The 16,743-nt window shown below is 43.2% G+C and overlaps 1 protein-coding gene across 2 annotated transcripts in view; it reads right to left on the bottom strand.

Moving 5' to 3' along the window:
• The window catches only part of LOC309711092 (serine/threonine-protein kinase Nek6-like), a 30,092-nt gene extending 13,349 nt beyond the window's left edge, over positions 1 to 16,743 (bottom strand). Inside the window, exons 1-3 of one of the 2 annotated variants that reach the window (XM_082541122.1) lie at positions 16,612 to 16,742; positions 9,081 to 9,181; positions 8,559 to 8,699 (exon numbers count right to left, since the gene is read on the bottom strand). In XM_082541122.1, the coding sequence (XP_082397248.1) occupies positions 8,559 to 8,699; positions 9,081 to 9,181; positions 16,612 to 16,657 (288 nt within the window). In that variant the 5' untranslated portion in view covers positions 16,658 to 16,742. Of the gene's footprint in view, positions 1 to 8,558; positions 8,700 to 9,080; positions 9,182 to 16,611 lie in introns of both variants that reach the window. The other variant, XM_082541123.1, reaches the window with a different exon arrangement.

Below are 16,743 nucleotides of genomic sequence, written 5' to 3'. Positions count from 1 at the left end.
CTACCAAACAAACACAATAAAAAAGGAGGCACTTCCCACACTTCCTACCCTACTCCCCACCACGGGGAGACACTCTCAGGGCCCACAAGCCCGTCTGCTCACTGGTCAGAAAGAGGCTGTCTGTCCAAAATCTAGCACAGAACCGCGTAGAGCCACCGAGGAAAAAGCCACCCTGCTCACAGCTCATCCCCAGTTTAAATAGCCTCAGAGGATGATTGCTGACTGGAGTCAGGTGGCAAACGAGGCTAATCAGCAGCAGCTGTGTCCTGGGGAGAGAGGAGAGTGAGAGAGACAGAGAGGGGTAGGAGCGGCAAGAGGGGTGGAGGCGGGGAGAGTGGGCAAACACCCCACCCACACACTCCCACAGCCTCACAGAACGTAACATTCCCCCCCCCCCCCCCCCTTACATTGAAGCCCTACCAAAACAACAGCAACAACAACAACAACAACAACAACAACACCCTATTGCGAGCTGCGTGAGAGTGCATCAGCCACTATATTGTCAGTACCTTTCTTGTGTATGATCATCAGATTGTAATCCTGGGCCAGGAGTGCCCAGCGCATCAGTCGCTGGTTGTGATTGTACATCCGGTTCAGAAAAACGAGGGGGTTGTGGTCTGTGTACACGGTCACCGGGGAAGCGCTGGAGCCCACATACACTTCAAAGTGCTGCAGAGCTAGAAGCAGAGCTAAGGCTTCCTTCTCTATGGTAGAGTAGTTCAGTTGATGGGGTTTGAACTTTGCAGAGAAATAACAGACCGGATGGCACACACCTTCCTCATCATCCTGCAGCAGGACTGCCCCGGCTCCGGTGGCACTGGCATCGACCTCTAGCTTAAAGGGGCGAGAGAAGTTTGGAGCTGCCAATACAGGGGTGCTGCACAGAAGAGATTTTGCCGACTCAAAGGCATGCTGGCATTCAACTGACCATTCAAAAGGCACCTTTGGGCTACACAGTTTGGTTAGCGGGGTCACGACCACAGAAAAGTTCTTACAGAAACACCGGTAATATCCGGTCATCCCTAGGAACCGCCTTAGTTCCCGTCTGGTGGCTGGACTCGGGTAGTCCAGGATTGCAGCAACCTTCGCCTCCACTGGGCGGACCTGCCCAAACCCCACCTGCTTACCTAGGTAAGTGACGGTTGCCTTACCAAACTCACACTTAGCGAGATTGAGGGTCAACGAGGCCTCGGCTAGCCGCTGAAACACTGTCCTCAGAAGGGACATATGATCTGCCCATGTGTCTGTGTATAGCACCACGTCATCTAGATACACATTGCACTGGGGCACATCTCCCAACACCAACTGCATCAGTCGTTGAAAAGTAGCTGGGGCATTTTTCATGCCAAAGGCCATTACTGTGTATTGCATGAAGTGGTCAGGGGTGACAAATGCAGAAATCTCTGAAGCTCTGGGAGTGAGAGGCACCTGCCAGTAGCCTTTAAGGAGATCGAGTTTGGTGATGAATTTGGCAGGGCCGATGCTGTCAATGCAGTCTTCCATACGAGGAAGCGGAAAAGAGTCAGAGACCGTTACAGCGTTTACCTTCCGATAATCTGTGCAGAAACGGGGTGTGCCATCAGACTTAGGTGTTAGTAGACATGGGGAGCTCCAGGGGCTACAACTAGGTTGTGCCAAGCCGTTTTCTACTAAGTACTCAACTTCTTCTTTCATGACCTCACGTTTGGCGAAGGGGCAACGATATGCATGCTGCTTGATTGGGACTGCGTCTCCAACGTCAATGTCATGCTCACAAACGTGGGTACGCGAGGGTACGTCACTAAAAAGAGACAGGTAGGAGTGCAGCAAGTCAAGTACCTCTTTACACTGGGACGGAGGAAGGTGAGATAGGTTGGCCTCGGCCTTGGCTAAAAAAACAGAATTTGACAACCGCCCACATTGCTGTCCCTCAGAAAGGGTACCCAGATCATCATCACCCTTAACTTCAACACTTAGCAGGGCAACAGGGACTGAACCGGGGACAGCCGTCCCAGCAGTGTCTGATGATTCTGTCATGCTGGTGTCTCTGGTATGGTATGGTTTCAACATGTTGACATGGCATAGGCGAGTCTTCCTTCTGCGTTCTGGGGTGTTGAGAATATAGTTGGTGTCAGACACTTTTTTCACTATCACATAGGGGCCTGAGAAACGAGCCATGAGGGCAGAACTGGGCACGGGCAACAACACAAGAACTTTGTCCCCAGGCTGGAACTGTCTTTCCACTGCTTTTTGATCACATCGTTTTTTCATGTTTGCCTGGGATACACAGAGAGCCTCTTTTGCTAACAAAGTAGCCCGTTGCCACCTGTCCTTGCATGTTTTTACAAACTCCACCACAGTAGTTTTAGGCACACAACCACTGAGAAAACTCTCCTTCAGCAACTTTAGCGGACCCCGCATGTCATGTCCAAACACCAGGGTAGCTGGGCTGAACCCCAAAGACTCCTGCTTCGCATCACGTATAGCGAACAATACAAAAGGGACCCCTTCATCCCAGCTTTTTCCGGTGTCGTGGCAATACTTACTCAACATCGCCTTGAGAGTTTGATGCCACCGCTCCAGTGCACCTTGTGACTCTGGGTGATAAGCACTAGACACAGAATGAGAAACTCCAAAGGACCGTAGAGTCAGATTAAAATCCCTGGACATGAAATTGGTACCCTGATCTGTCTGCACGGTTTTCGGGAGGCCAAAGGTGGTAAAGAATTTGACTAGTGCTTTGGTAATGCTTGCTGTCGTGATTTTCCGCAGAGGAATCGCCTCTGGGTATCGAGTGGACACACACATTATGGTTAACAAGAACTGATTCCCTGCCCGCGTCTTTGGTAAGGGGCCAACACAGTCTACCAGGATATGCTCAAAAGGTTCACCGACAGCAGGGATAGGACGTAGGGGGGCGGGGGGCACCGCCTGGTTCGGTTTACCCACAAGCTGGCAAGTGTGACAGGTGTTACAAAACTGCACTACATCTGCTTTCATTGCCGGCCAAAAGAAATGCTGCAGTATACGGTCATATGTTTTAGTGACACCCAAATGACCTGACCATGCGTGATCATGTGCTAACTGCAGCACATGCCACCGCAGACTGGTCGGAACCACCAACTGCCGCACTACGCTCCAGTCTTCTCCAGGCCTTGGGGTCCACTTGCGCATCAATAAACCTTCCCAAACGAAAAATGTCTGCCTCTTGCTCCCCTCACCTCCCTTATCCTGAGCTGCTGCGGTAAAACACTGAACTAATGAAGGGTCTTCTTTCTGAGCCTTCACAAGTGCTTCCCGGGTGAGCAGAAAAGGAGCTCCAGACACAGGAGCTGGCTCAACCACACTGTGAGCTAACTCTAAGGCTCCATTATCTCCCTCATCGGTGCAGGGCATCACATCCTTCTCTAGAATAGAGCCGATCACTGATTCTGACAAATCAACCCCCCCACCTTGTTGCTGGGCACGTGAACGAGTCAGAACGCTCACCGGGAACACATCCGGGTGCTGCAGGCTGAGGGCATCTAACACAGGCTCTATAACAGGATTGTTGGTCACCTCAGGGGTAGGGTAAACTTTCCCACCCGCGATATCATTTCCCATTATAAAATCCACCCCATTAATCGGGAGAGAAGGCCGCACACCCACTGAGAAGAAACCACTCACCAGCTCACTCTGTACCCAGATACGATGGAGGGGAGCAGGCACAAAACTCATCCCAACACCTCTTACAATGATGCTAGAGTCACAGTCAGACTTCTCATTAAATTCAAGCACACTAGCTAGTATGAGGGACTGTGAGCCACCAGTATCACGCAGAATGGTCACTTCACGCTTATCCTCGGTCTTACCAGAAAGCGAAACTATCCCCTTAAAAATGAAGGGCTTAAAACACTCATCCGGGGTCTCAGGGGAAGGGGGCCTACTGACAGGAGGCATGGTTTTAATCAGCCCAACCCCTTTTGGTTTACGTGAAGACGAGACTGATTGTTTCCGTCTGTAAGCTTCACAATCTGCGATCAGGTGGCCAGACTTAAAACAGAAAAAACACTTTCGGTCTGCCTTGGGACGAAACACAAGTACCTCACTCTTTGGGTGCTGTGCAACTGGCACCTCGCTAGCCTTCACTGGGGCATCGCGCCGGTCATACCTACTGACACTGGTTTTATGGACGAGCGCGAACTCATCAGCCAGCGTCGCAACCTGCTGTAGCGAGGAAACCTTCTGTTCATTAATATATACCGCGATGCGCTCAGCAATGCAGTTCTTAAATTCCTCTATGAGCATTAGTTCCCGGATCGAAGCCAGGTCAGTGGCTTTGCAGGCCGCACACCACCGATCGAAAAGAACACCTTTTTCCCTGGCGAAATCAAGATAGGACTGACCCTGACCTCTTCTCAACCCCCGGAAACGCTGCCTATAGGCTTCTGGGACCAGCTCATAGGCCAGCAGGATAGCCCTTTTCAGCTTGTCATAGTCCAAGCTGTCCTCAGCTGACAACGAGGAACAAACTTCTTGAGCCTTACCCGCCAGCTTACATTGGAGCAAAATGGCCCATGAATCCCGTGGCCAGTGCAAGGCCGTGGCTATTCGTTCAAACGACTCGAAGTAGCTGTCGACCTCAGTGTCACGGAACATCGGAACCAGACGACTGTTTTTCCCTACGTCAAACGGGGTGTCTGCCTGACGAATGGAGGCAGTCGGAGGAAGGGAAACCTGCCGGAGTTCCAGCTGTCGCAACCTCACAGCTGTCTCTGCCTCCACCTCCACCTTCCTCAATTCGACCTCTCTGGCTCTAGCAAGCTCTGCGTCTAAACGCCTAAGCTCCAGCTCTTTCTTTAGCTGGAACTCCCTCTCACGGTCCTCCTTTTCTAACTGGAGACGAGCCAGGCGTACACGGAGCTTAGCATCCTGCTTCGAGCCTTCACTTGATTCAATGGAGAGGGGTTCGAAGCGAGGCAATGTCATGGGTTTGTCCTCAGGCAGCCCCTGATCAACAGGTGTCGACACCAATGGACCTACAGCTTGAGCTGACGCCTGCGGAACAGGCTGAGACGCTGCCCCATGCTCAAGTGGACTGGCAGATACTGGCAAGGCCACTATCCCTTTCTCCACCAAGCCAGACACAAGAGCAGCTTTCAGCTCAGCCTTACGCAGAGCTGTGGAAACAGAAATGCTATAACCTGATGCCACCTCATGCAAATCCCTCTTCCTACAGGCGTCCAGTTGGACAAGCGAGGGGTTTTTCTTAAACACGGCAATATCAAAGGTAGCCATCAACTCTAAAAACAAAAAACTACCTGAGGCTAACAATAACAACAAAGAAGCACCACCTCCAATACACAAATGAGAAAACAGGCGGGAAAAGTGTGGCCAGAGGTTAACCAATAAATAAAAGTACCGCCGACCCTCTCCCCAGACCTGCCTACTAAAATCTTAGCCTAGTTAGCTTCTGGAGTGTACCAGGCTCGAGGCAACTTTAAAGGCTAAGCATCAAGTGCACAAAGCACCGACAAGCCTACCCCCGACAGGGAACTAATCCCCACCCGGGATTACTCCGAAAATAATAAAGGAAAAATAAAAAATGAGTGCCTGAAGGAGGAGCTTACGCTCAGCTAGACACTCCCCTTTTGCTAACTGGAGAGGGAGCGCAGCCGATACAATACAACTAACCAGGCCACCGGCAAACAACTCACAAAAACTCAATTTTCCTTCCATTCATATCCTGGACGAGCCCCCACATTGTTACGTTCCCCCCGAAGGGGTCTAGGCATGTGAGTGAGGGGACCAGTAACAAATGAGTCCGGAATCAGAATGAAAAGGAAAACAGACAGAGTTGTTCTGTATTAATAGAACTTTATTACGAAATGGTACAGGTGGTTTACAAACGACATTAACATTAACTTAAAGGGCCGGCAACGCCGTCTTACCAACAACGCCAAAGAAACAAAGAAAACGCTCGCAGCCACGAAAGGCAGGAAGACTACCAAACAAACACAATAAAAAAGGAGGCACTTCCCACACTTCCTACCCTACTCCCCACCACGGGGAGACACTCTCAGGGCCCACAAGCCCGTCTGCTCACTGGTCAGAAAGAGGCTGTCTGTCCAAAATCTAGCACAGAACCGCGTAGAGCCACCGAGGAAAAAGCCACCCTGCTCACAGCTCATCCCCAGTTTAAATAGCCGCAGAGGATGATTGCTGACTGGAGTCAGGTGGCAAACGAGGCTAATCAGCAGCAGCTGTGTCCTGGGGAGAGAGGAGAGTGAGAGAGACAGAGAGGGGTAGGAGCGGCAAGAGGGGTGGAGGCGGGGAGAGTGGGCAAACACCCCACCCACACACTCCCACAGCCTCACAGAACGTAACAATTCGTAAATGTCATAAACCCACGTTTTATTCACAACAGAACACATAAAACAATACCAAATGTTTAAAGTGATAAAATGAACAATTTTACAAAAAAGATTGTCTAATTTTTTAATTTGATGGCAGCAACAGGTCTAAAAAAAAAAAGTTGGGGCAAGGTCATGTTTACCACTGTGTACCATCCCGCATTTTTTAACAACAGTGAATAAAAATGTAGGAACTGAAGAGACCAGTTGATGGAGAGGAATGTTGTGCCATTCTTGTCTAGTACGGGATTCTAGCTGCTTAAAGGTCCCAAGTATTCTTTGTCACATTTGTTTTGTTTCCTAATAAGTCAAATGCTTTCAACTGGTAAAAGGTCTGGACTGCAGGCACATCAGTTCAGCACTTAACTCATTCACTGCCATTGACGTCTATAGACGTCAATTACGTTTTTCAATGGGAGGGGCTAGAATACAACCTCGGGCAGCTTGTCAGTGAAGTTTATTTTTTCATATATTTGTAAATAAATTGTTTTGATAAAACATAACCTTTCTCAGTGTTATTTCTGTTTTATAGAAGTGAAAAACTATTTTACCGGTATATGTTAGAGGTGTCACAAAGCAAGAAATATTAGTGTCAAAGGCACTTTTCTGCTTGAAATGTATTTTTCACAAAAAGCTCGTTTTCTCCCTTTTTTTGGTCAAAACAGGCATTTTTGGTGGAACCCACCTCTCTTCTACAGCTGATTACTAAAGAATGGAAAATGGTAGAAACAAGCTTTTTTTTTTTTTGGATGAAAGAAGAGAGTCTGTTCTTCATTTTGGTAGGTTCAGCATTTATATGATCATAACACACAGTTTTCTGTGGCTCTTCAAAAATGAGTAAAAATGCTCAAAAACCCTGGCAGTGGGGAGTTACCTGATTTGGAAATGGCTGGCAGTGAATGAGTTAACATCTTCTCTACAAAGTCATGCTGTTTAAATAGATGTAGTATGCGGTTTAGCATTATCTTGCTGAAATATGCAAGACCTTCCCTTAAGATGATGTCTGGATGGGAGCGCATGTCAGTATAAGACCTGTATATACCTTTCAGCACCACTGAGTTGCTGCTGTTTCGATTAGCATATATCCACAGTAACAAGATTACATGCATTAGTCATTATAACTGATTACATGATCAAATCTTAGTTTGACTTTATTAATAGATCATAAAACCATCTCCATCTTCTTTGTCAGACTATCTTTATTAAATTATAATTATTTCTGAGATCTTCCGTAGATGTGCATGTCTACCTCTTTCTCACGGTAGAATAATGTGTCAATTAATAAACAGTTATGAGTGGGTGAATGCCAAAGGCACAGCTTTCCTCATTTACCATTGTTATTAACAAGTAAAGATGGTTTGTTTTCCACAAAACTCATGTTTCAGAATGAGAACACAGAAGATGAAGTCTTTCTGTGCAGTGAAATATTAAAATACTTAACTCTATACAGGTCTAGGGAGTTTTGAGTTTGAATAAACACTATAATGGAGAACATTTGGGTAGCGTGGGAGCAGACAGAAAGATCTCATGAAAGATCTCATATGGATTACTATAACTATACTCTAATTGGTTTATTAAACAGAAGGAAGATCAAGAGCTCAGGTATCTTAGGCTCCTGAGGGAAATAAACATCAGTCAGTGGAAGATGAAATACAGTGTTAATGTAATTCAAGCAATGTGTTCCTTGTTTTGTCTGAATTTTACTTTTTTTAGTTTGTGTTCGGTGCAAATGTGATAGCTGCCACTAGTCGCCTCACTCAATCCTCACCCTGCAGGTTTAAAGCTAAGCCCAACATACTTCTACTCCTGAGGAATACTGGTATTATACTGGTAACACAGCAGAACTGAATTCAGCTTCATGCATCTTGGTTTTAGCACTAAAGGAGGCTGAAATTCACTTAATATTTGACACATTCATGTAAACAACTATGCTACCAGTGTTTAAACAGTGGTTAAAGCTAAGCTAGCAAAGACTAAAATAAATTAACATTATGCCTACAAGTTGCAGATGATTAAGCAGAAGAATGTATTTGATAAGGCGTGTACAAGTTTACTTTGTAAAATAAAATACTTTAAGTAATCAAGTAAACACCAATTTCCACTATAATAAACATAAACAGGAAATGACATTGCACTGCAGTGAGATCTAACACCACATGTATTGCGACTAAGTACAAAGAGCTGTACCTGGACCTTCTTGAGTGCCACCAGCTGTCCATCAAGCAGATATGTTGCTTTATAGACCTCACTGAACTGACCCTGACCGATCTTCTTCTCAATGTGGAAGTTTGCCATTGTGCAGCAGTAATTATAGCTTGGAACATTTTTCTGAACAAGAAAACACCATCAGCAGTAAAACAAAGCAGTATATTATAACTCAATAGATGTCATTTTTTTCTTTCAGCTTAGTGATTTTAACATATCTCTCAATACTATGTGTTGTTTCAAAGTCTAAGGCTAATACAGACAGAACATTTTGAATATGTTGATGGTAGTTATCATCAACTACCACATGCTAATAGAAGAAGAACATTACACTCTGTTAGTCACAATGTCTAAAATTATCTTGTACAGTGCTTTAACTTACAATGTCATATAGACACTATACATTTTGGAACATGTAATGCTCTTCTTTTGGCAAAAAAAAAAAAAAGAAAAAGAAAAAAGGCCAATACTATTTTTTGGGTCAATACTACTACTACTACCTACCTGATTTTCCTGGCTTGGTATCTTGTAGAGATTATTGTGTTTGTCTAAGGTGGGCTGGTTGTTGTTCTGCACCTCCATGTTTGCATCACACCTACCCACCTCTGCAACAAAGAATAGTTGAAATGACTTATTTAAAATCATGGTACATCTGCTTAAAACATTAAAAAAAACCCCAAAAAACTCCAGTCATAATACGCAGAAACTGGGATAAAGTGTAAGCATGAAAAACTAGTTAATGCATTTATTACTTCTAGGTTGAACTACCTCCTTCAGTTAATTCAAAATGCTGCAGCAAGAGTTATGACGGGGACTAGAAAGAGAGAGCATTTTTCTCCTATATCTGCTTCTGGCTTAGCTTCCTGTTAAATCCAGAATTTAAATCCAAATTTAAAATACTCCCACCACAAGGTCTTGAATAATCAGGCCATGTTATCTTAATGACCTCATAGTAGCATATCACCCCATTAGAGCACTTCGCTGTCAGACTGCTGACTTACTTGTGGTATTTAAAAGTAGAACGGAGGCAGAGCCTTTAGCTCCCAGGCCCTGTGGAACCAGATTCTACTTGGATTTAAGACACAGACACCCTTGCTACTTTTAAGATTAGGTTTAAAATTTTGCTTTTTAATAAAGCATATAGTTATGGCTGGATCAGGAGAGCCTGAATCCTCCCTTAGTTACACTGCAATAGGTCTAGGCTATTCCCATGATGCACTGAGTGTTTCTTCTTCACTCAATATGTGTTTATACCCCTCCCTGCATTTAACCATTAATCTTTGTTATTAATCTTAATCACTATTAATCTCTGACTCTTTTCCACAGTGTTTGTTTTTTTTCTTCTCCCCTCACTCTGAACCGGTCACGGCAGATGGCTGCACCTCCTTGAGGCCGGTTCTGCCACAGGTTTCTACCAGCTACAAGATTTTTCTTTCTCCATTTCACCAAAGTGCTTCTTCATAGGGGATCATCTGGTTGTTGGGTTTTCTCTGTATTATTGTAGGGTCTTTATCTTAATATAAAGTGTCAGGCAACTGTTGTTGTGATTTGGTTGTATGAAACTGAATTGAATGTACATACATATGAAATAAGATGTCTGTTTATGCAGCTAAAATGTACATGCATTTCTTGGTCTTTACTTATATGAATTATTGTATTACTACATGGTCACAGGATGGTCTTTATTAGGGGTGGGTTTTGATTATCGACTTAGGGATTAAAATCGATTCTAGCTTGGATAACGTGATATTAGAGCTGGGCGATAGAACGATAACGATATGTATCGCGATATAACTTTTACTCGATAGAGAAATTAAGCTATCGCGATAGACCTCGCCGCTCTTGTCCTCTTAAAAAAAAAAAAAAAAAGGTCAGCTAATCCAAATCAAGTAGCGCAGAGCCGAACCAATCACAGCCGCAGCGTCACGTCGCGTGACTTGTTACATACAGCACAAGTGCCAAGCCGCACGTGTGTTTGTTTGGGAAGCAGCCAGCGGGTAATGGAGCCAGCGCATAATGGAGGAAATGAGTGTGCCGACTAGAAAAATCAACCGAGCGTGACCGAAGAGAAAACAGATGATGGTTCCAATGCCGGAGAGATTGTCGAACGGAAGAGCCATAGAAGTTCCGTAGTGTGAAGGTATTTCGGCTATTTCAAGTCTGACAAAAAATAGAGTAGCGTGCACTGTAAATTGTGCCGAAAGCAAGTCTGGAAATACAATAAACTGGTGCATGCGTCACACTGTGCGCCACGTTATTGTTTCGGTGAAATGAATTTCTACAATACTGTTAATTCTACTCTCTGCAGTGTTTAAATGCTTACATATACACAGTTACTGTCCCTCCACACATACGACTCGGTTCTGCTTCTATGCCCCAGCTCTGTTTACTTTTTCCCACCGAGGCTTCTAGACTTCTGATTGGCCAACATTTCTGCACGGTTAGGAATCTAGCGCCACCTGCTGCTTTGGCATGTTCATAGCAGCGTTTTCCTTTATTTCTCCCTTTATGTGTGGACAGGATTATTTTTTAAAACGAAAACGGAAAATCTCCGTTTTCAAAAATACCCGTGTACGTGTGTACGTAGCCTCAGTCTCTGACTGGAAGCGCTAATTCGTCATTCGGCTTTTGTCAGACTAAAGTAACTGTTAAAACTGTTTGAAAAGCTCAGCTATACAACAAGGAGAGATTGAGAATTTCCTTTTAGTTCTCAGTTTGATATTGACAAAAGTTAGTCAATTTTGTCTGTTCTTCTGTAAAACAAACTAAGATTTATTTTTAGAATTAATATTTTGTTTCTAAGTGGAATTGACAATTTAGTCTGTTTCGTTTGTTCTATTTTGAAACTTAAACGCTTTAGCGGCTGCCTTTTGTGTAGTTTGCAATATTTGCCTTTATTTATCTGAAAAAGTCTCATGTTCCTTAAGTACATCTACCCTGTTGAACTTATTATGGGAAATAAATATTTAAATAAAAACAAGCTGCTGATTATTTCACATTTTACTTGTGAGCAACGGCACATTTAAATCTTACAAATATAGTTATTTGGCTCATATCGTGATAGATATCGTTATCGCCTGAAATGAAAAAAACATATCGTGATATGAAAAAATCTCATATCGCCCAGCTCTACGTGATATCGATTCATTAAAATCCTGAACCGATTTTTAAATATAAATTTATTTTGCCCGAAACACCAAAATCTCAGGTTAAACCTCACAAAATTTCAACAACCACCAAACAGCTAAAACAGTAAATGAGAGCAGGTACACAGATTCTGCACAAAGATGTAAACACAAAACACGGACCCGCCGACAGATCGGAATCAGTGAGATGGCGCCTTTCTCACCCGATGGCACGGGCATGGACATGGTCGGGGCTGAAAGCCAACAGCTCGCTGATTCTAATGTTTCGGCGGGTTCACGCTTTGTGTTTACGTCCTTTTTGCGCTAGATTCTGAAGCTGCAGGTTTTATCTCTCTCCAAACAATATTGATTGAACCAGCAGCAAAAGAAGATCCAAACTACGCTTCACATAAACATCGTCATGAATTCCTTACTTTTGCTGTTTCGCTTCCAACACGATAAAAATCACACTTCATGCACAGCTCTCACTCTCTCTCTGTGTACTTCAAGAACAGCTTCCAATCTAAAAATCTCTGTTTTCTGCATTATTCGCTTGTTTATTACGCACAAGTCTACCGTTCTTTATAGCGCTGTCGGCCGCTGTTTTTTTTTCCTTTTCCTTTCTTCCGAAAAGAAAGCCTCATTTCTGCTGTTCAATACTGAACAAATTTAAACTTTTTAAAATTATGCAAAATGCTTAGCTGTGTCCCTAATACAACCTCTGTAACTTTGCTCTGCTTCACTTCAGTAGCATCAGGTAATGTTCATATGTTGATTAATGGTTTTCTTTTGTTTTTGATCTACCGCAGAATATTTTTAAGGTCAAATTCTGCAATAGAATCCCAGACCAGGAAAGTCGCCTTCATGTTTTTCTGTGTTTTATCCTCAGTTACTCTGACACAAAGGCATCTGCTGTGATGTTTACACCTTTGATAAAGTCTGGCAAGTCTCAGCTTTCTTTTTATAAAAGATATGGATATGTACTGATACGTGATCAGAATTATAATATTTCTGACTGTCTGAGGCAAAATTTCCCGATTCAAATTGAATCGAATAAAATCGTGGATCAAATCGATTCGGGAGATCAGTAACGATACCCAGCCCTAGTCTTTATGCTTTATAACCATTACAGTTTGTATATAACTGTGATTTGGCACATATAGATAAAAATAAAATTAGTTAAAATCAAGATGACCTGTTAGTTTAAGATATGTAGCTCTTGAACTTCCTTCTCTAGGTGTTCTTTCATATACAGTGGTATGCAAAAGTCTGGGCACCCTTGATAATTTTCCTTCATAAATCATTGGTTGTTTGGATCAGCAATTTCATTTAAATATATCATATAGTAGATGAACACAATGATACTTGAGAAGTGAAATGAAGCTTCTAGGATTTACAGAAAGTGTGCAATAGTTACTTAAACTAAATTAGGTAGGTGCATACATTTGGGCACCCCAACAGAAAAATTATATCAATATTTAGTAGATCCTCCTTTTGCAGAAATAATGCCTCCAAACACTTCCTATAGCTTCCAATGAGAGTCTGGATTCTGGTTGAAGGTATTTTGGACCTTTCGTCTTTACAAAACATTAGTTCAGTCAGGTTTGATGATTTCACAGCATGGACAGCCCGCTTTAAGTCACACCATAGCTTTTCAATAATATTCAGGTCTGGGAACTGAGATGGCCATTCCAGAACATTGTACTTGATCCTCTGCCTGATTTTGAACAGTGTTAAGGGTCGTTGTCTTGTTGAAATATCCAGCCCTGGTGCAACTTCAACTTTGTCACTGATTCTTGAACATTGTTCTCTCATTATGCACTGAAGCTGGCACGTTCCCTGAGTTTTTCCAGCAAGATGGTGCACCACCACATTACGGGTGCCAGGTCCGAGCATTCCTAGATGAACAGTTTCCTGGAAAGTGGATTGGTCATCGTGGGCCAGTTGAATGGCCCCCAAGGTCTCCCGATCTGACCCCCTTAGACTTTTATCTTTGGGGTCATCTGAAGGCAATTGTCTATGGTGTGAAGATACGAGATGTGCAGCACCTGAAACTACGGATACTGGATGCCTGTTCTGGCATTTCTCCTGCGGTGTTGCTATCAGTGTGTGAAGCGTGGGAGAAGAGGGCTGCATTGACAATCCAACACAATGGGCAGCACATTGAACACATTTTATATGTGGTCAGAAACTTATAAATAACTCATGAAAGAATAATGTTACGTTGAAACCGAGCACACCATTGTTTTTCTTGTGACATTACCAATAAGTTTGATGTGTCACATGGCCCTCTTCCTATTGAAAAAACAAAAGTTGTATCCAAGATGGCCGACTTCTAAATGGCCACCATGGTCACCACCCATCTTGAGGAGTTTGCCCCCTCACATATACTAATGTGCCACAAACAGGACTTTAATATCACCAACCATTCCCATGTTATTACGGTGTATCCATATAAATGGCCCACCCTGTACTTGTCACGTGCAGACTCCTACATCATTATGATGAAAGCATTGGGGTTCAATTTGCCCAAAGACACTTCAACATGCTGAATGGAGGAGTGAGGGATTGATTGATTGGTGGATGACCCGACTCAACCCCTGAGTCACAGCTGTAACGTTCAACTTAGCAGTGTACAGGTCACATCCATAGGGCAAGACTGCACAGTTGGGTATGTTTAACTACCCAACTGAACATCATATAAGAGCATTTTTATAGTTTATTACAAGAATCATATTTACTTTCTATGGATAGTTATCCAAATCATAACAACTCTTGAATAGGGTAATTTTTTAATGACTCATTCACCTGGATACTGTACTTAATTGCAATGTGGAGTCATTAACTCTTCATTAACCTTTCTCCAGTTACAAAAGGACTCTGTTGCCAGGTTTCGGCAACAGGTTTGGGTCCTGTGGTGACTACAATAATTCAAGCCAAAGCTATTTTCAGACCACCAGATCACTAAAAGTGACTCAAAATAGCTGGTACTGCATCTCTGTGTGTGCTAAGTTATTATGACTAGATGAGTTATTTTAACAATTTTGTACCTTCTCTCGCAACTTAAGAGTCCAATAAAAACAAACCAAAAGCAAACGTTTTGGATCAATTGAAGTTTTTTTAAGGAATTTTCAAAACAATCTGATAATAATTAATTATAATAGTCCAGCCTAGAAAGTAATAAATGCATTGCCAAATGCAAATATGACATGCTTAGAGCAGATACCAACTGATCGCTGTAACAAGGTCCATGCTAATCATGCACTAATCAGGACATCTGATTACCAGAAGTTAAGAAAAAGAGTGAATAGCAGAATAAGCTGTTTGGCATTGGTAGAGTTTGGCATTTTCATGGGCACAACTATGCTACTCAACCCACAAATGCATTTTTGCTAAGTTGTATGCACATATGTTTTTGACTTTTTGCAAAAGTGTCAAGGAATACCCGCACCTGTGAAATTAAAATGCATTGTTTCTGATTATCTTTTTTCTCACATGCAGCTTTTGACATAAACATAACTCTTCATGTAGTGAAGAAGAGCATGCAGAGGGTTGATGAGACATGCTAAGGTAAGATGGTGGCATCTGCTCTGGGGACCCCTAACGGGAGCAGCCAAAAGAACAACAATCTGACATAGCTCCCACGCCCTCATATGCCAGCAGAAAATCGTTGTTGATTGAAGTTGCTCAATGTCATTGGCAATCTCTGGATGCCACATGACTATTAGTCGCTTCCTGTGTAGACAGTCTTACTACTCAACCTTTCCTTTCATATTCAAAGATGTCGAGTGCTCTATGAAACTATTGCCCAATGGCTTTTGGCTACTGTTGGTAAAAGAACAAAAACTTAATTGGGTAATTTCAACAGGTCACATGATAGAGTGAGGCAACATCTCACAGTGGTTTCACCTAAAACTTCTAGTTGTAATGACCCATACCTTTTTTTCACACCTTGGCTCATGTGATGAGCATATGATAAGGAGTGGGTCAAAAAACATCTTAAAGTACAAACCCCAATACCTGGTACTCTCCAACATTTGGTTTTAGAACTGCAAAAGCTCTTGGATGAGAGTTGAAACCTCTTCAAGAAATTTAAACAAGTACAATGGTTTTCTTATACTGTTTCTACATATAATGTTCACTTCTACACAGAAACCACACACCCAGACAGGAGGGGTGGGGGTACAGCTTGTTACTCATGTTTGATACACAAATATTGTCATTGTTATATGGATGTGTTTTGTTTGGGTTTTTTTTGTGTGTATTTTTAAACTAATGCCAGAGATGCTATCACATAATACACCCAATGCCGCATCTCTGTTCTACCCAATTACCTCACGTTGTAATCGACTAACTTAATGTATAATCCAAATTGGTCTAAGTCAAAAGTACAAAAATTATATTCACAGGAAGATAAACCAGGAGCTGCAGAAGTTACGAGTTTTGCAGTGGTTTCCTGTTGTGAAAGAAGAGCCTGCAGAGACGAGAATTACCCCAATAACACTCACCATTACTTCATTTAGCTTGAGTGACAGGTCGCCGATAATTACTTTAAAGTGGCAATGGAAACATGGAAATTAAATGGATGTGAATTTCAGTCCAAGTGTTCTGCTGCGTGCTCTTTTCCGGGCCTGGTGCAGCACGATTGTTTAAAATAGAAAAAAATATATAATATTATGTTTAAACTATAGACCAGGAATCTATAAGGTCTCGTTTCTGTCCGGGTAAGCAGCACGCTAACGTTGCTGCTAACTAGTTAACTGCTACGAAGGTTGTGCAGCTCTCCAAAATGAGGCTGTATCCTGTTCCATGACGCGTGTTATGATTCAGCCACACACGAACTTACTGAAGCGAGCTGCTGCACAATTCTGCGAGCTGCCACCGTCTCCTTACTACTGACTGTGTCTTACCTGGAGAGGAGTCAGTAATGTCCTGCGGCGTGAAGGCCTTCCACATTTTACAACTTCTGTTAGTTCGTGTTGTTGTGCAACTCCTCACACCAACAATGTGAGTCAGACCCCCGCCCCCGAGTCTCTCTCTCC

This window comes from Aulonocara stuartgranti (genome assembly GCF_965226115.1).
Source record: "Aulonocara stuartgranti genome assembly, chromosome: 7".
NCBI lineage: Eukaryota > Metazoa > Chordata > Actinopteri > Cichliformes > Cichlidae > Aulonocara > Aulonocara stuartgranti.
The sequence above is the reverse complement of the archived record's forward strand: the minus strand, read 5'-3'. Positions and strand labels throughout refer to the sequence as shown.